Below are 23,825 nucleotides of genomic sequence, written 5' to 3'. Positions count from 1 at the left end.
GCAGCCCCCCCTGCACCCATCCTGCTCCGTCCCCCAGCATCCCCCAAGCACCCTGGGACAGAGGAGCCGCGTCCTGCCCCGCTGCGGAGCCCAGGGCGTGAGCTAGAGGTGCTGGCAAGGACAGGTTTCCGCAGGCAGGGCTTATTGAAATGAATTTAATATCTCATGTTGCAGCAAAATTAAAAATATACAAAAAGTTTGTGGTATACAAAAAAGTCTCGGTACGGACCCCGGCCTCCCGCTTGCCCCCCCCTGCCCGCGCCGAGGGTCCCAGAGAAGGTGGCACACAGAGTATTTACAGTACGTGACAGTGGCTGCCAGGTCCCGGCGCTGGGGGGGGGGAGGGGGCTCAGGGACGTGGCCGAGACCCCCCCGAGCAGCCCCCGCCGGGAACAAACAGCCCCGGCCGAGAGCCAACGGGGCTGGGCCCTCGCCCAAACCTCTTCCCTCTCCCTGAAGCCAGGGCAGCCCCGCTGCCACCCCCGGGGGGGGACACCCCCAGGGACCCCCCCCATGTCCCCAGCGGGAGCTCAAGCACCCCCGGAGCTGCCCCCCCCAGTCCCGTAGCACCCGGCTTGGCCCCGGTTGTGTCCCCACGCCGTGGTCCCGGTGGGCAGAGCCGCCAGCCCGGTGCTGCCGCTGGCACCGGGGTGCCGGGTTTGGCTTCCCCTGCGGCACAGCCTGGGTGGGGGGTCCCAGGGCTGCCCCCTCACCTGAGCCCCACGCGTGGCCGGGCTCCCCACGCCGCGTGGGCAGGGGCTCGCCGCCGCCCGGAGCAGCCCAGGGCTGAGGGTACCGTGGCTTGAGTGCATAGAAAAATGTCCCCCCCGCCCCGCCGGCGCGGCCCCGGGGTCCCCACGCAAAGCCTGGGGGTGAAGGGCACGGCGGGGGGGGGGGGGGGTTGCAGATCGCCCCGACCAGCCGCTCCTCGCTGCCCTGGGAGGGGGGGGGGGGGGACACGGGGAGAGGGACCGGGGCAGGGGGGACAGAGCAGGACCCGGCGAGGGGCCACCACCCTTGGGCACGGTGCGGGGGCTGCGGCGACTCCTTCCAGGGTGACCCCCCAGCCCGGCTCCCCCAGCCGCTGCCCCCCAACCTTCCCTGAGGAAAAGAGACATCCCCCCCCCCATCCGCCCAGAGCCGCCCCCGCGCCCGGCGCTGCCCCCAGCACGGGGGTCTGCTCGTTATCGGCGGTGAAGGAGGGGCGTGGGGGGGGGGGGGGCCAGCCCCTGCCACGCCCTGCACCCTCCCCCAAAAGGGTTTCCGAGGCTTCCAGTTAGCACCAGTGACCCCCGCGGCCGCCCGCCCCAGCTCGCCGCCACCCCGGCCTTCCAGCTACAGAGAAACGGGAAACAAAAGCAACGGGATGGCACCCACGCCGCGCGCCCACCCGCCCCGGCCGTGCCACGGGGACCCCCGCGCCCCACCGCAGTGGGTGACAGCCAGGGCCGTTGCCAGGCGCGGGCCACCCCCCCACACCAGCCCACCCCACGAGGGTGCCTCGTGGCCCAGGGGGGGCCCGGTGGGGCTGCCCACGCTCTCGGCACCGCGGCCCGGGGCAGCCGGCGGCCGGGCCCCTGTGGGACTGTTGTGGGGGGGCACGAGGGGCACAGGGAAGGCACGGGAGCCATGGGTGCTGGGGGGGGCCGGGGGGAGCGAGGGGTTGGGGTGATGCACGGCAGTGGGGTCCCCTGCCCTGCAAAGCCCTGCCAGCCCCCCCTGTGCGCACACGCACCCCCCCTGGGGACACGCCTGGCTCTGGGGGACATGGGGTACATTCAGCACAGCCCTTTTTTTTGGGGGGGTGGACACGCCAACGGACCCACACAGGACCAGGGACACATTCAGACCCAGAGCCTGGGGCAGTCCCACTCCTCTGGGCAGGCTGGGGGCAGGCAGGATCCCAGTTCAGGTTTATACTGGGGAGCTGGAGGGGGGCTGATGCCAATGGGGGGGGGGGTCAATGGAAACGCTCCCGGGCGGGAAGCGATGCCAAACCCAGGAGGGGAGAACGGCTGGGGGTGAATCCAGCTTTGAGGAGCCCCAGGAATGCCGGTGGCCCCACATGCCCCCCCTCAGGGGTGCCAGCTAGGCACCCTCCCCCCCACCCCCCGGCCACAGTGGAGGTAGAAAATGTCACACAAAATGTCACCGTTCAGGTGAAAACAAACCCAATGAGATGAAGCGGTTCCCATGGGGACAGGGGGGGATAATGGGGTGCAGTTGTCCTGGCCAGAGCCAGGGGACCCCACCCACCCCAGGCCAGGGTCTGCACCCCACGGGGCAGCGGGGATCCCTGTGGGATTGGGGACATGGCTCGACCCCCGAGTCCTGGGGACGGAGGATGGAGGTGAAGGGGCTCCCCTGGGGCCGGCACTGTGGGGTGTGGGGGAAGTGGGAGACATGGGGGGGGGGCTGGTCGGACCCTGGTTGTGTGTGCCCCCCCCCCCAGCTCCCGGAGGGTGACAAGCCCCACGCACACACTGGCGCAGCCGCGCTCCAGCCCCACGGCGTGCCACGGCACCGGCACCCGTGTCCCCGTGGGCTGCCCACCCGTGCCCCACTGTGCCCCAAGCCCCTCGCAGCTGCCGGCCCCCCCAGCCCAGGCTGCCCCCGGGCCCCATCCTGCACCACTGACATGGTTGAGTGCTGAGGGGCCGCAGCACCCTCCGCCTTGGGCTCAGGCACCGGTGAGGTATTTTGGCAAGGACGAGCCCCGGGGGAACTGGGGCGGCCACTGCAGAGTGGGGCAGGGGTCTTGGCTGCAGGAGGGTGGCGCGGAGTGAGCGGGGTGGGGGGATAGCACCAAGAGACCTCCCCGGCCCCCCGCCCGCGGGGCGCTCGGCACGGCGGCACCGGCAAACCCAACGGAAAGGCAAATGGCTGCGAAGACGCAGGGTGGCCGGGATGGCACCGGGGTGGGGAGGGGGTGGAGGGGGGTGGAGGGGAGCCCCGCCGCGGCCACCCCCCCCGCCCTACACGGTGGTCTCATACTCCAGCACCTCCTGGGGAGCCCCGGGGGTGCGGTACTGCAGGCGCGGGGTGGTGGGCGAGGCGTATTCCAGTGCCAGGATGGTTTTCCGCAGGCGCCGGTCGATGAAGTGGGCGTCCCAGGCCGGGTACTTCTTCCTGGGCAGGTCAATGCGGATGACGGGTCCCTCTGTCCGCGGGGCGCGGGCGGCCGGCGCCGGCGGGGCGCAGGGTCTCACCTGGAAGACGGGCACGCAGCTGTCCCGCTCCCCCGGCGCCCCGTCTCGCTCCCCCCCTGTAGTCCGCGGCAGCGAGCGGGGGGGGCTGGTGACGGCGTCCGCGGGGGACCCCGGCGCCGGGGCTGGGGGCTGCCGGAAAATGCAGCCCCCGCCGCGGGGGCTGAACATGGGGCCGTTGGGGTGCAAGAGGCAGTAGTAGATGAACATGAAGAAGATGCCGAGGGCGAAGCTGGAGCTGACCACGCAGACGAGGATTAAGGCGTCGAAGTCGGAGGTGGTCTTGCGGTCGTAGTAGAGGAACCAGAGGATGGTGAGGGCGGCGTTCTCCGACAGCGTGATGATGTAGTAGATGCACATGCGGTAGCGGCTCCGTCCCTCCTTGACGTTGAACCAGCAGAAGATGTAGATGATGCCCACCACCATGTTGTAGATGATCTCCTCCCACTTGGACATGCAGAAGTCCGTCTCACCCTGGATGATCCAGAAGGTCATGATGCACCAGTGGGTGACGATGAAGATGCCGAAGTAGAGCTGGAACACAGAGGCGAAGAGGGCGAAGGCGATGGCGCGGGCGGCGATGGTGAAGAGGTGCCACAGGATCTGCACCACGGCCCCCTTGTAGGACATGGGCATCTTGTCCTCCCGCGAGTCCCGCAGCACCTTCTGGTAGGAGGCAATCATCCACGCCAGGGAGAGCAGCGAGGCCGAGGCCGAGAGCCCTGCGGGCGCGAAGCGGGGAAGGGCCGTGAGAGCCTGCGGCGGGCCGGGGTCCCCCCCCTCCAGCCGGCCCCGTCCCCCCACCCCGTCCCTTACCCTGCAGGGGCTCGATGCTGTTCTGCTGCACCATGATGCTGAGCTGCAGCACGAGCTGGGGCGCGCTCTTCAGGAAGGTCTCCAGCAGCCGCAGCATGCTGATGTCCGCGCTCTCGAACATCATCCGCCAGTAGAAGTGGCGGCGGCGGTGCTCGGCCTGCCACCGGCTCTGCAGCCCCAGGTACAGCGTGCGGAGGTACCTGCGTGAGGGGCGGGGGGGGGGGGGGGGCGGTCAGAGGAACCCCCGCCTGGGCTCACCTCCCCCCCCCCCCGTGAGCACATCTCCCCACCCCACCCCCGATTTGGGGCCACGGAAAGCGCCCCCCCCCCCCCCCCCCCCCCCCCCCCCCCCCCCCCCCCCCAAAACACCGAGGGTGCAGGGCGGCAGCGGTGCTGAGCACCACCCTGTCCCACCCCGGTGCCCCGAGGTGCTGAGAAGGGATGCCTTGTGCCATCACAGTGCCCACCCAGCCATTCCCCCCTCCCAGAGCTGCCCCTGCGCCCCCCACAATGCGCAGGGTCTGTCCCCCGCCCCCCCCCGCCAGCCGGGGATCCCATCTTTAGCCCCACTCTCCAGCCACTCATGGGTTCAGGGTGCCCCGACCCCAGCTCAGCACCACGTCCGGCTGCTTCTCAAAGGGGATATTTTTGTGCCGGTCGGTGCGGAGCCCCCCCTGCCTCCCCCTGCCCCGGCCAGGACGAGGCACCAGCTGGTCGTGCCGTGCTGCCGGCGGGAAGCTCCCGGGCGCTCGTGCCTCGGCTCTTGGCACATGCCGGCACATGCCGGCCCCGGCCATCTGGTCGCCGGCCGGGGGGCAGCGGAGGTGTGCGTGGCACCGACGCAGGCGCCGGCTGAGTCACCGCCACGAGGGACCCTTCCCCGCGGCACGGGGCCAGATCCGGGCACCGCAGGAGGGGCCGCGGGGCCGGGCGGGCAGGGCATCCCCGGGCAGCCCTGACGGCACCGCGGGCTGTGGCTCCGCTGCCCCGGGGGCAGCCGGGCGAGGAGAAAAAGAGAAAGATGAAGAGGGAGGACGTCAGGCCGTAAAACTTCCTCCCAGGCGAGTAAAACCCTCATGCGGAGCGACAGCCTCTCCATCAGCTCCAGAAAGCGCTTCCAGCTGACTCCATTAGCCCGGAGCGCTGGAGGAACCCTGATCCCAGCACTTTTGGCTCATCCATCAGCGGGGGGAGGCAGGAGCCAGCCCTGCTCCTGCTGCAGGGACAAGCGGGTGCTCCCACCCCTGGGCTGCACAGCCCCCAGACCACAGCCGGGGCCACCAAGGGCCCTGTGCCACCCCGCTGCCATCTGCTCCCACCCTGGGCAGCCTCGCTGGCTCCCTCGGCGAGCAGGAGGGCAGGGTGGGCACGTTGGTCCCACGGGGCTCCCGTGGTCCTCCCCAGCGAGGCCACTGACACCCCGGTAGCCCCATCACCGCCTGCCCCATCCCCTCCTGCCTGCCCTGCTGGGAGCCTTGAAAAGCCCCCCGAGACCTGGCCGCCAGGTCAGAAAATAACATAATTTTAGTAGCTCCACCCCAGTTTTGGCAGGTGCCAGTGGCTGCGGGGGCCAGCCCACAGCCTCACAGCCAGCCCAGCCCCCGGCCCCCGCCGGCTTCTTTGTGCCAGTATCAAAATGACATTTGAATGTCCACTTGGGCAGAGCAGCTAATTTTAGCCTTTGCTGAGGCTCATTCCTCTCTGCGCGGGGGGAGAGGCTGCGGCCACCCGCCTCCCAGTACAGATTTGCACCCCGATGCCACCCGGTCATGGGCAGCCAGGACAGACCCCCCCCACACACACACACACTCGGGGGGACAGAGGGACCGACACGGCGGGGAAACAACCGGCCCGGGATGCTGCAGGACATCACTGCTGTGCCCAGGGTGCCCACGCGCAAGCGAGACCTGGATGCCGGCGACCTCGTCCTCTCCCTGTAATCAACCTCGCTAATTGGGCTCGTCAGCGCCGCGATCCCACCGTCTGCGGCGCACAGCAGCCCCCTCCCCAGCACAGACCCCAGAGCCGCGCCGTCCCCAGCTCCTCGGCCGCGCGACGAGTGACCCGTGGCCTCCGCCAGCCTTCGGCAGGGGCACGATCACTCTCCCGTCTTCCCGTCAGCTCCATAGATCTCATTAAAACGAGATTTCATCTCCCATCAACTTGCCAGAATGAAATGTTGATTCTTATTTGTTATGCATTTGATCATCCCGTGGTGTTTCAGCCCAGAGAAACAGCCCCGCGCTGACAGCGCACGGCGGGTGCTTACCAACCCAGCGCCGCGGCAGCTGCATGGGAAATATGGAATCAATCACTTGAAAAAAAAAATCATTTAATTTTCAAAAAAACCTGATGATGAGGCAGAAACCGACCGCGAGAGCTCTCAGAGCTAATTGCTCCCTCCTTTGTATTACAAAGAGTAATCCAGCGAAATCCCCGCAGCGGGAAGGTGGTGGGCTCGGGTGGGCGCTGGGTTTGGCAAAGCCCTGCCACGGGTGGGTTTGCCACCAGTATCACTATTTGCCCCCAACTCCCAGCTGCTGACACTGGTTTTCAAGTGTTGGGAAAAAAAAAAAAAAAAAAAGAAAAGAGTGTGAGGAAAAAAGCCCGGCCCTAGTTATAACCAAATCCGCTAATTGTTATCCTTGGATGCAAAAGGACAAGGGACCCCCTGGTCTAAGAGCGAGCGATATGGAGTGTGATTTTCCTAGAAGGTAATTTGGGATAGCATCCCTTAATCCTTTATTTAAGAAAGGAGAAAATCGCTTCCCTGTTGCAGCCATTTTAAGCCCTGACACATCCCGCCAAGTCAGGTCATCGGGGAGAGCTGCACGTGCGCCCGGCTGGCACGGCACCGCGCTGACCACAGCCGCTGTGTCCCGCCGTTCCCCCCGCCCACGCCCTGCGTCCCCAGGGCGGGTGGGAGCAGCCAAGGCCCCTCGTGCTCAGGGAAAGGTTTGGCCCAGCCCTAAAAAGCTCTCCTTGCCCTGCGCACCGAGGCCAGGCGGGGACCCCCAGTGAGTGACAGACCCCGGGGCTGGGCGCTGCAGCGGGACAGGCTGACGCCCCGAAACTGGGTGCTCCCAGAGCTGAGAGGGCTCCTGAGCAGGCAGAGCAAAGCCCCGGGGAGCAGAGGGGCTGGGGAGGGGGGAAACCTGGGGGTCCCAGCTCTGCCACCCCTGCGGGGCTGCCACCAGACTGGCACCAGGACGGAGGGGTGGCCCCGGGTCCCCAGGCCAGCAGAGGATGGGGGGACGTGGGCTGACGGGGGCTTTCGGGGAGGAGAGGGCACCCTGGGTCTGGCCTCAGTGACCCCCAGGCAGCCAAACCAAGAGTGACCCTGGGCTAAGGCAGACACGGGGACACGGGCAGGGCTGTCCCCAGCGCAGAGGGACCCCCAGAGACAGAGCAGCCAGCGGCCAGCCCACGGAGGTGTGGCTGGGGCTCACGCGAGCACAGGGTCACGCAACCGGCCCCGTCTCCGGAGAGGACCCGTGGCGGAGGATTTGCATGCGCGCCGCGAGCGCGCTGATGAGTAACTTCAGCAGCTTCTCGCAGCAGCTCGAGTTCAAGATAATCTCCGAGCTGGCGCTCAGAGCTGCCTTTGCAGCTGGGAAGCAGCTGTATTTTTGTGATTTGGGAGGGTCTTTGTCCCAGCTGGGGCTCGGGGCTGCGCAGTGATGGATTTGGTAGGGGTGAGACCTGCAAGGCAGGGAGGAGGCAGGTAAAGCGGGGAAGGAGGAGATGTTTGGCAAAGGCCAGAGTGCCCTGGCCAGGGAAGAGCCTTCCTTTCACATGCAGCATTTATTCAAGACTTATTTAACTGCCACATCCACCTGCACCGGATCCAGCCTCACTAATGGGTTTAGCAAACTGCATTTAACTGGTCATCCAAGCTAATCCCAAATCCCGAGATTAGAAAGAGCCTCAGCTGCAGCTTGAGACCAGCGTGTCCTGGAGGGTCAGCATGGAGAGTTATCGCTTTAATTGGCTTCAGAGCTTCCGTGGTGCAGCAGATCAGGAGAGCGCGGCTGACACCACTGGGAGCAAAGCCCCAGACTGCAGCCTGGCCCCAGCTCAAGCCAGGATCAGGTAATTGCCCGCAGGGCACGAGGGTCAGGGCCGGCTGCAAGCAGGCTCAGCAGCCAGTGGGCCAGAGAACTCCTGTCCTCTCCCTCACCAGCTCCTGCAGCACACCAAGGCAGGGTTTGCACCCACCCTGCAGCCAGCGTACCCCGAGAGCTGCCCCGGGAACGGGTGGGATCGGGGAGGGGCAGGCGGTGGCTGTGTTGGGAGGGAAGGGGCAGGAGCCCCTCTAGCAGGGTGCACGCTGCACTGTGAGACAAAGTTAGAAATCCCAGGAGCATCCCAGGAAAAGCAGCAGATGAAGCATGCAAACAGGGAGCAGAGGAGCCTCTGGACTATGGTAACTCAGGAGGGGAAACAGCACCGAAACCCGAGCCGGGAGCGCTGCCTGCTCGGTGCATTATTCCGGGAATTTGCCATTGTCTCCACACCCCTCCCAGCACCAGCCTTCCCGGGAAGCAGCTCCCTGCCCGAGCCACAGCTCTTCCCCAGCGCCCCGAGGATGGAGCTCAGTGGAGCTGGGAGGAAGCTGGGTCGGCTCCACGGCACAGGGGAGGAAGGTGCCAATAAACTCTCAGCTTGGGCTTCTGGAGGGTCTGCGGGGACGCAGGCAAAGGGCCACGAGCTGTCGCCCACCCTGCCTGCACAGGCCCAGGAAGGGGCAGGCAGCGGCGCCTGGACGGGCGGGGATGAAGGGCACCTCCTCACCCGGGACCCCACGGGCTACAGCGAGCTCCGAGCAGGAGCACGGGGACACGCGTGGGAGGAGGACACGAGACCGAGGCAGAAGCACTTTATACACCCCAGGACCTGGCTGCCATGGCCAGGCGGGCCCCCCCAGCAGTCCCAGCACCACCGGCCATGGGGACAGCAGGCCCATGCCACCCAGCTGGGCTGCGGGCTCCTCACACCGGCTCCTGCCCACTCCCACCCGCACCCACAGCTCCTGCCCACTCCCACCCGCACCCACAGCTGGGCTCTGCTGGGGGCTCTCCCCGCTGTGCCCACCCTGATGTGGCTGCAGAGGGATTGATCCCCATGTGCCCCCCAGCCGCCTGGGCCCCTGTTACACCTCGCCATCCCCACCCGCTTCCCCTCAGGTCCTGCTGTCCCCACCCGTGTCCTCTATCCTACACCCTGTTATCCCCACCCATGGCCCTGCTGCTCCCTCCAGCCCCAGTGGGGCTCCACATCCCCCCGTACCCCCAGACCTGCCCCAGCTGCAGGAGGTGGATGAGGCCCTGCAACAGCCCCATCCCCACCCCTCAGTCCCCCCCTGTCCCCCCACATCCCCCCGTACCTCCAGACCTGCCCCAGCTGCAGGAGGTGGATGAGGCCCTGCAGCAGCCCCATCCCCACCCCTCAGTCCCCCCCTGTCCCCCCACATCCCCCCGTACCCCCAGACCTGCCCCAGCTGCAGGAGGTGGATGAGGCCCTGCAGCAGCCCCATCCCCACCCTTCAGTCCCCCCCGTGCCCCCCACATCCCCCCGTACCCCCAGACCTGCCCCAGCTGCAGGAGGTGGCTGAGGCCCTGCAGCAGCCCCATCCCCACCCCTCAGTCCCCCCACATCCCCCCGTACCCCCAGACCTGCCCCAGCTGCAGGAGGTGGATGAGGCCCTGCAGCAGCCCCATCCCCACCCCTCAGTCCCCCCCGTGCCCCCCACATCCCCCCGTACCTCCAGACCTGCCCCAGCTGCAGGAGGTGGATGAGGCCCTGCAGCAGCCCCATCCCCACCCCTCAGTCCCCCCCTGTCCCCCCGTACCTCCAGACCTGCCCCAGCTGCAGGACGTGGCTGAGGCCCTGCAGCAGCCCCATCCCCACCCCTCAGTCCCCCCACATCCCCCCGTACCCCCAGACCTGCCCCAGCTGCAGGAGGTGGATGAGGCCCTGCAGCAGCCCCATCCCGACCCGCCTGTCCCCCCCTGTCCCCCCACATCCCCCCGTACCCCCAGACCTGCCCCAGCTGCAGGAGGTGGCTGAGGCCCTGCAGCAGCCCCATCCCCACCCCTCAGTCCCCCCCTGTCCCCCCCTGTCCCCCCGTACCCCCAGACCTGCCCCAGCTGCAGGAGGTGGATGAGGCCCTGCAGCAGCCCCATCCCCACCCCTCAGTCCCCCCACATCCCCCCGTACCTCCAGACCTGCCCCAGCAGCAGGAGGTGGCTGAGGCCCTGCAGCAGCCCCATCCCCACCCCTCAGTCCCCCCCGTCCCCCCCCTGTCCCCCCGTACCCCCAGACCTGCCCCAGCTGCAGGAGGTGGATGAGGCCCTGCAGCAGCCCCATCCCCACCCCTCAGTCCCCCCACATCCCCCCGTACCTCCAGACCTGCCCCAGCTGCAGGAGGTGGCTGAGGCCCTGCAGCAGCCCCATCCCCACCCCTCAGTCCCCCCACATCCCCCCGTACCCCCAGACCTGCCCCAGCTGCAGGAGGTGGATGAGGCCCTGCAGCAGCCCCATCCCGACCCGCCTGTCCCCCCCTGTCCCCCCCCTGTCCCCCCGTACCCCCAGACCTGCCCCAGCTGCAGGAGGTGGCTGAGGCCCTGCAGCAGCCCCATCCCCACCCCTCAGTCCCCCCCGTGCCCCCCACATCCCCCTGTACCTCCAGACCTGCCCCAGCTGCAGGAGGTGGCTGAGGCCCTGCAGCAGCCCCATCCCCACCCCTCAGTCCCCCCCTGTCCCCCCACATCCCCCCGTACCTCCAGACCTGCCCCAGCTGCAGGAGGTGGCTGAGGCCCTGCAGCAGCCCCATCCCCACCCCTCAGTCCCCCCACATCCCCCCGTACCTCCAGACCTGCCCCAGCTGCAGGAGGTGGATGAGGCCCTGCAGCAGCCCCATCCCCACCCCTCAGTCCCCCCCTGTCCCCCCGTACCCCCAGACCTGCCCCAGCTGCAGGAGGTGGATGAGGCCCTGCAGCAGCCCCATCCCCACCCCTCAGTCCCCCCCTGTCCCCCCGTACCCCCAGACCTGCCCCAGCTGCAGGAGGTGGATGAGGCCCTGCAGCAGCCCCATCCCCACCCCTCAGTCCCCCCACATCCCCCTGTACCTCCAGACCTGCCCCAGCTGCAGGAGGTGGATGAGGCCCTGCAGCAGCCCCATCCCCACCCCTCAGTCCCCCCCTGTCCCCCCACATCCCCCTGTACCTCCAGACCTGCCCCAGCTGCAGGAGGTGGATGAGGCCCTGCAGCAGCCCCATCCCCACCCCTCAGTCCCCCCCGTGCCCCCCACATCCCCCCGTACCTCCAGACCTGCCCCAGCTGCAGGAGGTGGCTGAGGCCCTGCGGCAGCCCCATCCCCACCCCTCAGTCCCCCCACATCCCCCCACATCCCCCCGTACCTCCAGACCTGCCCCAGCTGCAGGAGGTGGATGAGGCCCTGCAGCAGCCCCATCCCCACCCCTCAGTCCCCCCCGTGCCCCCCACATCCCCCCGTACCCCCAGACCTGCCCCAGCTGCAGGACGTGGATGAGGCCCTGCAGCAGCCCCATCCCCACCCCTCAGTCCCCCCCTGTCCCCCCCTGTCCCCCCGTACCCCCAGACCTGCCCCAGCTGCAGGAGGTGGATGAGGCCCTGCAGCAGCCCCATCCCCACCCCTCAGTCCCCCCACATCCCCCCACATCCCCCCGTACCTCCAGACCTGCCCCAGCTGCAGGAGGTGGCTGAGGCCCTGCAGCAGCCCCATCCCCACCCCTCAGTCCCCCCCTGTCCCCCCCTGTCCCCCCGTACCCCCAGACCTGCCCCAGCTGCAGGAGGTGGCTGAGGCCCTGCAGCAGCCCCATCCCCACCCCTCAGTCCCCCCTCATCCCCCCACATCCCCCCGTACCCCCAGACCTGCCCCAGCTGCAGGAGGTGGATGAGGCCCTGCAGCAGCCCCATCCCCACCCCTCAGTCCCCCCCGTGCCCCCCACATCCCCCCGTACCTCCAGACCTGCCCCAGCTGCAGGAGGTGGATGAGGCCCTGCAGCAGCCAGACGCAGAGGCGGCAGCAGCCGCGGGGGCCGCGGGCGCTGTCCTTGGTGCCGCCGGCGCTGTCCTTGGTGCCGGCGGCGAAGTCGTACACGAACCACCTGAAGCTGAGCAGCTGCACCACGAGCGAGGGCAGCAGCACGAAGAGCAGCGTCAGCCCGAACCACCACCGCTGCCCCCGCACGTAGTAGTGGGCCGCCAGCCACAGGTCCGAGGCGCCGTCCGCGAAGCAAACCAGGAGGGCGCAGAGCACCCAGCAGCCGTCCCGCAGCCGGTACCGCCGCGCCGGGGGGGCCGCGCCGCCCCCCCGCCTCCCGCCGCCGCCGCCGCCCGCCGGGCTTTCCAGCCGCACGGCCGGGCCGCCGCCGTCCGACTTCGCGGCCATGTTGCCGGGGGAGAGGAGGAGAAAGGAGGGAGCGGGAGAGACTTCCGGAGCCGGCGAGCCCGCCCCGGCAGAGCCCGCCCCTGCCGGCCTCGCCCCGCGCCCGCCGGGCCGGTGCCCGCCGGGACCCCCGCCCACGCTCGGTCCCGGGAGCGCCCCCCCCCCCCCCCCCCCCCACCTCCCTAAACGCCGCCGCTCCCCTTCCGGAAAGGGCAACCGCCGCCGCGGGGTCCCCCGGGGGAGCGCTCGGTGCCGGGTGGGCGCGCTTCCCCGCGCCACCGCCCGTCGGGATGAGCAACCGACACCCCCCCCCCCCCCCCGCCTCTCTCCCCCGGGGCTTCTCACCGGCAAGGGTGGCCCGGGCCCCTCCGAGCCCCCCCCCCCGCCCGGAGCCAAGGGGTCCTCCCCGCATCCTGGCCCGGTCCCGCTGGGCCCCCCCCCCGCCCCCGGGGGCAGCGGCCACGCTGTCCGGCTGCCCCCCATCCAGCCTGTTAGGGACCGGAGCTCCCTTGGGGTCCCCCTGACCCCCAGGCTCAGCCCAGGGCGAGACCCCTGCCCGTGGGTCCAGCCCTGGAGAGGGCCAGGGTGATGTGAGCCCCCCCCCCCCCCGCCCCGGGCCTGGGGGGGTGGAGATGCTGCAGGTGCCTCTGCTCCCCAGGGGCCAGGCGGGGGTCACAAGCCACCGGGCTCCTGCCCAGAGGGATCCCAGCAGGGACCTGCAGGGCTGGACCTAAGCCCTGCTTTGGGGGGAGACCCCCCCAGCCGTGGGGAAGCCCCCGAGGAGCCGCACGAGGAGGTGAAGTGCCAAGGTCTCTGGGTGGCCCCGGGGCGCCGAGGTTTGGGTGGGCATGTGCCCAGATGCTGCCCCGCTCCTCGGCTCTGCCCCACCACCTCTCTGCCCACCCGGGGCATCGGCTGCGGCGTGTCTGGCAGAGCCGGGCTGCGAGGGGCCGGCAACCCCCCCCCCCGGGACACATGCTGGCACGAGGAGCAGCACCGTGCCGGCACCCCCAGCGCTGCTGGGAGGGAAAGGGCTTTTTCCTCCTTTGCAGCACGTCTCCAGGGAGGGTGATGGCATGCAGGCAGCTGCCTCGTGAAAGCGGTTTCAGCCCCCCCCAGCCCCGAGGGACGGACTCGGGCTCGCTGCTTCTCATCCCCCAAGGCTCAAGCCCTGCGCGCCTGCCTGCGGAGGAGCCACGCGCGTGGCTGGAGCCCAGCCCACGGCGAGCCCTCCGCAGCGAGGGGGGGAGCGGGGTTTATCCCGGGAAACACGGCCAACTTCCAAACTCCGCCTTGCAGAGCAGAGCAGAGCAGCGCAGGGGGAGCCGCACAGCCCCAGCGTGAGTCTGGGTCCCCGGTGCACAAACCCGAGGGGGCAGGCGGGGGGCAAAGCGGGGGGGAAGGCGTTAGTCAGCACAAGGGAGCAGAGTCAGGGCCCTGGCGAGGCTCTCCCAGTGCTGCATCTATTAGCATGGGTAATGAGACTTGCAGACCTAACCTTGAGATGCTCCTGACAGATCCCCTCAACAAATGCCTGCCTGGGGGAGGGGATGCTCCCAGCATCCCAGAGCCTGAAGAAAGGAGCCTTTCATCACCACCGGGCAGGGCCAGGGCCCCTTCTGAGGACAAGGACGGGCTCCGCTGGCCAGAGCCCCTGCCGACGCCTGGCCAGCCCCAGCCCTGCTTCGGCTCAGTCCCTGGAGATTCTCTGTCCTGGCTGGGAAATGCAGCAGAGCTGGCGGTGGGCACAGCAGTAGGGAGAGGGGACCTGGAGACCAGGGAGAGACGGACCCACCTTCCCTCACAGACCCTGAAACGCCCCTTCCGAAAGCGGAGTTAAACATCCACACCCTGAGACTGTGGGGACTGCTGTTTGAAGTCTGATTTATCTGAACAACAGACCCCAGCCGCCACAGGAAAAAATGAGAGAGGAAAAAAACCTATAAACATCCCTGAAGTCTTCCCGTGCAGCTGTCAGCAGGCAGGGAGGGCTTCTAGCTGCATACATAAAAGTGCTGCAAGGAAAAAAAAAAGGAACGTGCTGAAACCAAACCCCGCTCTTTCCACAGTAGAATACACAGCAAAGCGAAGCAGCCCTTGGCAGCGGGCGGGCGGCTGGGCCCTCTGACTGCCGGGTTCCCAGCAGGGCAGAAAAACATGCAACTGGTCCAAAGGGACCTCTGGTCCCTGGGCTGAGTCCAGCTTCCAGGCAAAAGGTCTGATGCTGGTGCCGGTTCCAGGAGGAGAAATCTTTGATTTACAGCTGGCTCAGAGCTGGGGAGAGGCCGCAGAGCGCAGCCCCCGCCGCCGCTCGCTGCCCTGCACCTCGTTTTCCTGGTGCCCGTGGCTTTGCGATCCCCTCCTGCCACAGCAGCTGCTGCTGCAGCTTCCCCCTCCCCGGGGGGAGCAGCCCCTGCCCCTCCGTGCAGCCCGACGTCCCTGGCACAACCCTGCCTTCACCGCAGCGTCACTGCCCACCCCGCACGCTCACTGTGCTTCCTCCTGCACGAGAACCAGGCGCTCTTCCCTCCTGATCCCATCAAAGCCACAAGGATCCAACGCTGCCTTTGCGCCCGGCGGAAAGCTGAAGCCGATCACTCCGTGGTGGATGCTCTGGCGTGAGGCTGCAGGAGAAAGGCAGAGCCACGTCCCGCACCCTGCGTCCCACATCCATCCCCATGTCCTACATCCCACCCTGAGGCCCACCCCGTGTCCTGCTGTGGGGCTCCGTGGGAGCCAACCCTGAGACGGTGGACGGGAAGCAGCCGGCCCCCACCCCGATCCGGCCTGTAGATCTCCAGCCAGCCGCCCCCACCAAAAAGAAAAAAGAGCATTTTCCAGCATTGGCATCCAACCCCAATCCTGCTGCCTCCTTTGGTTGATGTCAGGAAAAAATCCAAGCTGAGTGTGAATCACTGCCCGCCCGGCCAGGATGAAGTGCTCGCCCCCAGCGTGCCCCCGAGCACACGCTGTCGCAGACTGAGGAGACCTCCCCAGGTCGCTGTAACGAATGACCTTACGGGATTAGGGCCAGTAATCTTCCAAACGGGGTAATCTCTTCTAAGGGATTATTTGCCCACGGAAGTGTGGTGACCACCGGCCAGCCGCTCCCTCCACCCCTATCCCCCGCAGTCCCCGTGCAGCCACCCAAATCTCCGGCAGCCCGGAGGTGCCGCAGCGCTCGGGGTCACCACGCACTTTTTGGGGAGCTCCTCGCCAAGGGCACGAGCCAACAGGCCAGGTCCCCCGCCACCGCCGGTGTTTCTCCACTCCCCCAGCCCACGCTCGGTGCCTCGGGGATGTCACCGGGGCTTCTTCCCTAAAAGCGCCGAGCCAAGACAGACCGGAGGCCCCTCCACCATCAACGGGGAAGCAGCGGTGTCACCGTCCTGGCACGACACCGGGCGGCACTGCCGGGGAGGCAGCACCGGCCGGCGGTTACGAGCGGGGAGCTGCCCCGGCTGAAGCTCGGTGGGTGTTTTTGGGGCAATTTGAGAGCGCAGAGCCCCGGGGAAGCAGAACCGGCGGCTCCGAGCTGGGAACCGGGCAGTTTCACCGCGGAGGAGCAGCGCTGTTTCGGGGCTCTTTCCGAAGAGGGGACCCCCGACACAAAACCCCGCATCCCCTGTCCCCTGCCAGCCCCGGGTGGGCTCCCTGCACCCTTCTCCTCACCCAGCGAGGGTCTCCCAGCCCTTGCCATCAGTGCTGGGTCCCCCTGCACCCCCGACACCCCATTTCTGTGTCTCCTCTTGCTCACGGGATGGGGGGGGGGTGGTTACCTAAGGGGATAAACCCCGTTTTGTGGGGCAATAGTTCCCCCTCCCCACAGGCCGGGTCATTGACGCAGCCGCCTGGCAGAGCCTCCCGGCTGCTCCGAGCTTCCCCGGGGCTGGTCCCCGCCCAGCGCAGACTGGGGGGGCACGGGGGCTGGCCGAGGGTGAGCCGAGCCTTCTGCCGGGCCGTGGGGCCCCGTGGGGCCACCCCGTGGACGCGGAGCCGGCGCTGGGGTCCCCCACTCCTCGCCAATCCACACCCGTGGACCCGCTCACTCTGCTGTGCCGTCACTGCCGCGGGCGGGCGCCTCCCTCCCTGCCCACGCCCACTCCCTGCGAGGTCGCCCGCGCGTGGGGTCTTTTTGTTTTACATATATATCTTTTTTTTTTTTTTTTTTTTTTTTTTTTTTTCTCAGACGCGCAGCCGGCGCTAACCACCCCGCCCCGCGCCCCCTGTTCCGTCCCCACGAGCTCGCTCCTCAGCGGGGTGACCGCGGCCCCGTGGGCCTCCGACCCCCACGCGTGGGGCCGCGGCCCGTGGCGGCCGCCAGGGGGCGCGCTCCACCCCACCCCCACCCCCACCCCCCCCCCGCCCTTCCCGTGGCGGAACTCGCCTGCGCGGCTGCGGCTGCGGCCCGGCGGGGAGCGGCGGCGGACACGGCCCCACGGCCACGCCATGGCGCGGGACCCGGCCTTCGTGCTGCGCTACCTGGCCGAGGTGGAGGAGCTGGCTGAGGACGTGCTGGCGGCGCGGCAGCAGGTACGGCCGGGCCCGGGCCCCGGTGGGCTCCGCACCACCCCCCCCCACCCCGGTCCCGGTCCCGGTCCCGGTCCCGGTCGCCCCACGCGCCTCTCTCCCGCTGCAGATCGTGGACCTGGACGTGAAGCGGAACCGGAACCGCGAGGCCCTGCGGGCGCTGCAAAAGGAGCCGGAGCCCGACGGTGAGGCCGAGCTCCCCCGGTGCCGCCTCCCCCGGGGCCCCGGGAGCCGAGCGGCTGCCTGGCCGGGCAGGGAACTTCCTCTGATAAAACCTCTTCCTCTTCCTCTTCCTCCTCTCCCCGCCAGGCAAGGCCATGGTCTGCTTCGGGAACATGTTCATCGAGCTCCCCCACGCCCAGACCAAGGAGATGCTGCAGAAGGGTACGGCGGGCCGCCCCCGGGCTCTGCCCACGCGCGGGGAATGACATTTTAGCCAAATAAACAGGGTTCTGACCAGCGCCGGGCTCCCAAGGGCCCAAAGCCGAGAGAGAGAGAGAGAGAAGCCACAGGCAGATTCTGGCCGTCGCTCGGCTGTCCCCGGGCATGGAGCAACGTGGGGCTCAGCCCCGTGGGCAGGGTGGGACCCCGAGGCAGCTGGGGAAGGCCCTGGGGCTGGGCTCCCCCCCAACCCCGAGCACCCCACGGGAGGGTCTGCCCACACCCCGCGGTCCCGAAGTCCTCCTCACTCCTGTCCCGCTTCTCTCAGACCAGGAACATCTGGATGAGGAGATAAACAACCTCCGGAAAGAGCTGCGCGTGAAGGTCAACCGCCTCTTTGAAGCTCAAGGTAAACGCTCCTCTTCTGGAACCTTCTCGGTCTGTGGGAGCAGATGGTGTGTGGCGGGAGGGTCCAGAAACTCCTGAGCTCTGCGTGTTCCTGCAGATGCTTCCCCCACTGGATTGGCAATTCCTTCCTGCTCCAGGGAGCTGCACGGTTCCTGGTGCGGAGCCGTCACCCGCCAGCACACTAAACAGGCTCCCACATCACAGCGCGGTGACCCCACGTCAGCTGCCAGGGCTGTCCCTGCCCTCCCCGCAGCTCCTCTGCAGTTTAACGTGGATTGCTTCGCGTATTTCGTAGCGAAAAATCCTGATTTTTCCGTGTGTTTTCTCAGGTAAAGCTGAGCTGAAGGGATTTAACCTGAACCCCATGACCGCAGAGGAAATGAAGCTAATCAACCGCATCCTGGAGGGCTGAGGTGGCCGGGCCATCGCCACGGCACGGATTCGGGCTGTCACCCGTGGAGCTCGCGCTGCCACAGCCGCAGCCTTCGGGGTTTGCAGGAGGACATCGGCGTGCCCGGAGCCCGCCGTGGGCCAGGTCCCTGGCAGGCGCTGGGAAGCGTTTGGCTCCTCGGCTACGACGCCGCAGATTCCTTGGCTCACAAACCCTGTCCTGCTCCTTGCTGCCAGCCCCCGTGGCTGGGACACAGCGCTAGGCAAACCCCCCCATGGCCGGGGTGGAAGGGGGGATTATTAAAATCAGAGCAGCGGGACGTTCCTAACTCTGTGTGTACGTTCCTTGTTGGGTTTTTATGCGAGCCCTTCTGGAGTTTGGCTTCAGAGCTGGTTCATTGTCGTGTTGGGAACAGGAGTAGGAGGAATTGGGAATCCACAGCATGCCCGAGGCACAGAAGAGGAATTGTGCACGCCTGTGGTATTAAAACAAAGCCAAGCTATACAGCTGAAGCACGCCAGGAATCTCTTTAAAGATGTGTAGGGAGGGACAGGAGGAGGCAGCATCCTTCTAGTCTCACTGGGCAAACTTCTGCTGTTAAGTTGGAAGGCAAGAGACCACAGAAACGAGGCTTTTGAAACTAGGCGAAGGGATGAGTTGTAGGTATATTTTAAAAAGCAGCCTGAAAGGGCTGAGCAGGAATAGTCACCGAGCCTGTCTTGTAGTAAAAGGACAATTGATTCAACCAGTAGTAGTTTCTGCAAAGATTTTAAAATTTGTTGTCTTCTACACTACCTCCTTTAGTCTGAACTTACTACACCAGCACAACTTAGTTAAGAAGATTTTTAAAAATTGATTGTCACTAGTAAGGGACTATAGTGAGTTTGATTTTTTTCTGTATACAGGAAAGTGGGTCCTGCCAAGCCCCCTCTCTTTGAACTCCTGCAAAAAAAATTTCAGGGTAGAATTTAAAACCTTTAAGCGTGGTGGTTGTCCTTGTTTCTGTGGCTCCTGAGGTAGATCACCCATCCTGTCAAACCCCGCACGCCTGACGCAGAGCTGGGCCCGATCTCTCGCTCTTCCCTTCTGCGCAGCCGTGCGGATCCTTAGCACAGCACCAGCCTGGCCCCGCTGCCCGACCGCCTGCCAGCCCAGCAGGGCCGGGGTGCCTCCTCCAGGCAGCCCGGCACGGCCTTGTCCCATCCACACACACTTCAAATTACGCAGAGTTCCAAAAACGCCCTATTTCAGACTCCTTAAATCTGAGGTGTGATTTCTTTAAATCTAAAAAGCCAACTACCATCGCTTGATCTAGGTTTCAAAGTTCTGTAGCTAACGCCACGTACCTTACAAGTACAAGAGGCGAGGCTGTCCACTCCAGGCTTACGTTTCAGACACACGGATTAAAAATAATGTGCACTTACTACCTGAACTATCCTGCCTGTAGCTTTTTCAGAAAATCGCATCTCTTCTGGAAGCGAGCAGCAGTGCACAGTGCCAAGCCCCCGTGCCAGAGCCGCACTCTTGCATAACCTGGGTAGCACAGCCAGCCGTCGCCGCCGTAACGTGACGGCGAGGTTATTTTTACAGTATCATGGCAACAGGTTTTCCGCACCGACATGTTTCCATAGTAGTAGCAATAGGAGGATCGGGTGCCTGCCTTCCCTAAAAGCTTTGTTTTGCCGCGCAGAATGTGTTTGGCCCCTTTATTTTCTTACACGGCCTAGAACTATGCTCTCTGAGCGCCGAGGGACAGCCGAGCAGCCGGCATCCCCTGTGCCTCGTGTCACCCATTGTGCAGCATCTCGCTCGAGCCCACTGCAGCTTCCAAGCTGGGAAACCTTCAGAAGCAAGAAAGCCAGCGTCTTGTGCAGAGCCACCAGTGTCCAGAGAGAAGTGGGAACCGCTGCTGCCCGATACGGGGAAGAGAGAGTGAACTTCACCCATGGTGACCTCTCCCATCCCGAGCTTGGCATCAGCGTTGCACTTTCTGCTGTGCAGGAAGATTCCTGAAAAGCTGCTTCAGTTGTTTCCTCCTGCCATTGCAGCAGCCTGCACTGAAAGTGTTCTTACACACCACTTTACTCTTCAGCAGCCTGCACTGAAAGTGTTCTTACACACCACTTTACTCTTCAGCAGCCTGCACTGAAAGTGTTCTTACACACCACTTTACTCTTCCTTCCTGTAGGGTTGAGGTAATCTCCCACTCCCAGGTGAAGCTGTGCTCGCGTTTTGTTAGACACTACAGCCAGAGATGACTTGCAGGCATACCGAGCTGCGTGCTGCAAAATAAACTTACAGTACATCTCAGCCTCTAGGAAGTACGACTTCAGAAACCGAGTCCTACTTCCCGACAGTGAAATACAGAACTGGCTTCAGGAAAGTGCCCAGTAAACGGTCACCACGTGACCGCAGAACTGGTTTTGCAGCAAAACTGGCATATGAAGAACGCTGCTGTGGCTTAACTCTTGAAAAGCAGGACTAGGAACAAAACCGTTGCCACTAGATTTTCATGCTTGCTTTCAACAGTGCTTCTGCAGCCTGGTCGCTTACACCCACTTTTGGAAAGCATTTGCTGCTTTTGGTCCCCTCAATCCCGTAAGAGCTCACAGGCCCGTTCTTGTTCTTTCGTCCTCGAGTGAAAGGTGTGTGCTCTCGCTGACATGCAGGTGGCTTAGGGAGGCGAGCAGGGCACCCTGCCAGCCCTGGACGGGTACACACCTAAACGTGTGTTTGCCCTGACGTTCTCGTTCAGCGGGGTACCCAGGTCCCCCCTCCGCTGACAGGCCCGTTGTTCTGTATCAGGGCAAAGCCTCCAACACACATCTCCTTCCCCATCAGCCTACAGCATCAAATACACGTCCCGAAGTACCTGAGCAATGACAATTATCTGTCTGCACACAGGAATAAACTCCCGGACAATCGAGAGACAAAGCTGGACAGCTGAAAGCAGCGGACATCTTTCTACTATTAATATCTGAGGTTAGCACAGTCGTAAAGTCAATCACAAAATGCTGCAAGACAAGCTGCTTGGAACAGAGCGCTCCAGAGCGGCAAGTGTGGGAGGCACGATGCAGCAGGGCCTCTGCAAGAGGGCTCTTGTGCAAGTCCCAGCTCTGACACGACTCCATTCCCTTTGCAGCCCCGTGCTGCTTTGTTTCCCCACTCTGAAGTGGCAGCATGCTCGCCTACTTTGCTCTGTTTCTGGAAATTCATCATTTAATCGCTATAAAGGTTAGAGTATCATGATCAGCTGCCCAGAAAGACATGGAACCAGACCATCCACTCCGAACTTTTTTAATAAAACTCCTTAGAAGATAATAAACATCTTTGCCTGCCTGCTCTCCCTGTCCACAATATGAAGTGTGTCTTTGAGATGATGACACTTGAGTTCACAGTCTTCCTGGCTACAGGCAGTGAGGGAAGGTGAAGCATTTCCCTCCAGAAGCCAGCTGAGGAGACAGGACAACAGCAAATTAGGGAGAAACAGGCAGTTTTGCCAATGGTTCATCTAAGAGAAACGCCTGTCCACAAAATCATTACCCTGCTAGCAGGCAGGAGTAAGCGTGAAGCAATAGGAAATCCAACCCTAAATCTCTTTCCCATGTGCTGAGCCAAAGAACATTCTGAGCTTATTGCAAAGTTTCTATTCCTGTTCTCAATGGTACTAACGAAAAAAAATCCCTCTGGCTTCCAGAAAGACACACAAGTGAAAACCAAAGTCTAGCTGAAGCAGTAGACACTGAGGAGAATTCACAGAACGAGCGTTAACCCTTTTCAGTGGCGGAATGTGGGTGTCTCCTGGGAACAGTTTCCCAGCACAACAGTGTTCAAACAGCTCTCCTACGAGAGCCCGGCAGCGCTGTCTGAGCGCCGTGACGACATCGAGGACTTTCGTTCCGATTCTTTCGTTTCCTGACCAACTGAAGTTACTCCAACTCTTTTATGTGCGGGCTGCCTAAGCAGGATTTTGGGTTGAGGCTATGAACAGAGTAGATTGTGCAAATCAGAACCGCCCAGGACCACAGCCGAGCTGCATTTATTTGCTCGCTAGAAATAAAGCTGTCCCCAGTGGCACCGCATGAAATACTGGACTGAAGCTGACAGGACACAGAGCTGTAGCAGGTATACCAGCTACCATGTCCCGTTAGAGGGAAGAGTTAAAAAAAAATAAATTGGAGAAGACATTTCGTAGGAGAGAATGTCAACAGAAATCATATTGAAGGGAAATTTCCTTACCTATGGTACCGCTTGCACTTTACGTGATTAAGGCTGAAAGAATAATAATCCTATTTGCTTGTCATTTCGGAAGTACTATTTGCTGTTTCTGTTTTTCTCAACTCCTGTAATGACAAGGCAGTTGCACTCTCGGGTTCCTGCTGTTGCAATACTTGGGTCGTGTATGTAGCAGATGAATTCTGAGAATTTCGGCTGAACTTTAATGATACATATTTTTCACTTAGCCAGTGAGAAAACCTGTATTAAAAAAAAAAAAAAAAAGTCTAGAGTAAAATTATGTTTTCAAGGTTGTCTTCTTGCTGTTTTGTCTTAAGTACCCTCAACTCCCATGGAGCCCTTTTCACTGCAATTAGCAGGAGGGACCTCTTCCAGCTGGGGTCTGCCTTTTAGCCCGTGTACCACAGACACGGGTTATGTTTAGTGCTGGCAGCCAAATGGCACCGGCTGGAGGTTTATCGGTGCTGATGGGGCCCTGCTGTAAGATACACGGGCAGAAGAAGAGATGGTAGGACCCCTCCATCTCTGGCAAGTGCCGCGATACTTGAGATATGCTGATACTTGGAGGGGAACACATTGCAGATTGGCAGGGATTCACAACCCAGGGCTAGAGATCCTACAGACAGTTACAGGGTGCTGCACCCAGCTCATAAACCCAAATACTCCAAGCAAAAGCAGCCGTAGCCTTCCAGATGGCAGCTCCCTTCATGTAAAAATGTTCCAACCTCTCTACACCTCACTTGCAGTTCCTGACCAGCTCCCTCTCAGCCAGCCTGCAAGCACCTACCTACAAGATGCAGAAGCACCACGAAAGACCCCCTGTCCCAGGGAAAGCAGCTGGCCTCATGCTATAACCCCCTGCACGCTTATTAACACCCTCAGAGTTCCAGATCCTGATGGATCAGGATGTTGGAGCCATGGAGCTCGACGCAGTGCTTGTCATGGCTAATCACCTTCTGAACACTCGGGAGGCTGTGGATGCAAGCGTTGTCCACATCTGCAAAGAGAACTCCCACCAATCCTTCCCAAGCTGCTCAGTCACCCACTTGCAGCCCTGAGACATCCAAACACAATTATATGAAGCCGTTCCCAACAGATGCCCACGTGATTTTTTTCAATCATCACCCTACAGTCTCCACAGCCCAGCAAGAATTAGTAAAAAGCCAGAGACCAGAGGGTAGGGGCCACCAGCCCCACAACGCAGTTAAACTCTTCAGGCTTGACTACTGTACAGCTACAGGGGAAAAAAGGTCCCCAGGTCCCCATCAGAAGCTCCTTAACAGCAATCAACATCTCTTCTATCAGGGTACTGCAAAGACCCTCCTTTTCCTACAGATATAAGGGAGATTTATAGAAGGCAGCAGCCCACAAAATGGGAAGTTCAACACTATCCTCCATTACTCTCAAACACTGGCACTCATTTCAG

General features: G+C 63.9%; 2 protein-coding genes across 2 annotated transcripts; one reads left to right on the top strand and one right to left on the bottom strand.

The window, feature by feature from the left end:
- Positions 1–2,580: 2,580 nt before the first annotated feature.
- On the bottom strand, positions 2,581–12,460 carry XKR7 (XK related 7). The gene is made up of 3 exons (XM_042800969.1): positions 12,026–12,460; positions 4,023–4,222; positions 2,581–3,928 (listed from the first exon to the last, which is right to left on the bottom strand). Exons 1-3 carry the CDS (start codon positions 12,454–12,456, stop codon positions 2,976–2,978), a joined length of 1,584 nt encoding a protein of 527 aa, XP_042656903.1. The 5' UTR covers positions 12,457–12,460; the 3' UTR covers positions 2,581–2,975.
- A 4,368-nt stretch (positions 12,461–16,828) lies between these two features.
- Positions 16,829–18,491, top strand: PDRG1 (p53 and DNA damage regulated 1). Its single transcript, XM_032997876.2, has 5 exons — positions 16,829–16,986; positions 17,093–17,168; positions 17,293–17,367; positions 17,693–17,773; positions 18,102–18,491. The coding sequence occupies exons 1-5, from the start codon at positions 16,903–16,905 to the stop codon at positions 18,182–18,184; spliced, it is 399 nt and encodes a 132-aa protein (XP_032853767.2). The 5' UTR covers positions 16,829–16,902; the 3' UTR covers positions 18,185–18,491.
- The last annotated feature ends 5,334 nt before the right edge of the window (positions 18,492–23,825 follow it).

The sequence above is a fragment of the Tyto alba genome, unplaced genomic scaffold (genome assembly GCF_018691265.1).
Source record: "Tyto alba isolate M040663 unplaced genomic scaffold, T.alba_DEE_v4.0 Super-Scaffold_33, whole genome shotgun sequence".
Classification (NCBI taxonomy): Eukaryota; Metazoa; Chordata; class Aves; order Strigiformes; family Tytonidae; genus Tyto; species Tyto alba.
Note: the sequence above shows the minus strand (reverse complement) of the source record. Positions and strands in the feature narration are given on the sequence as shown.

Coding starts and splice junctions, on each gene's coding strand:
- PDRG1 (XM_032997876.2), top strand. CDS start 16,903: ATGGCGCGGGACCCGGCCTTCGTGCTGCGCTACCTGGCCGAGGTGGAG. Junction 16,987..17,092: donor TGCTGGCGGCGCGGCAGCAG/GTACGGCCGGGC, acceptor CTCCCGCTGCAG/ATCGTGGACCTGGACGTGAA. Junction 17,368..17,692: donor CAAGGAGATGCTGCAGAAGG/GTACGGCGGGCC, acceptor CGCTTCTCTCAG/ACCAGGAACATCTGGATGAG.
- XKR7 (XM_042800969.1), bottom strand. CDS start 12,456: ATGGCCGCGAAGTCGGACGGCGGCGGCCCGGCCGTGCGGCTGGAAAGC. Junction 4,223..12,025: donor CAGCTGGGGCAGGTCTGGAG/GTACGGGGGGAT, acceptor CCCCTCACGCAG/GTACCTCCGCACGCTGTACC. Junction 3,929..4,022: donor CAGCATCGAGCCCCTGCAGG/GTAAGGGACGGG, acceptor TCGCGCCCGCAG/GGCTCTCGGCCTCGGCCTCG.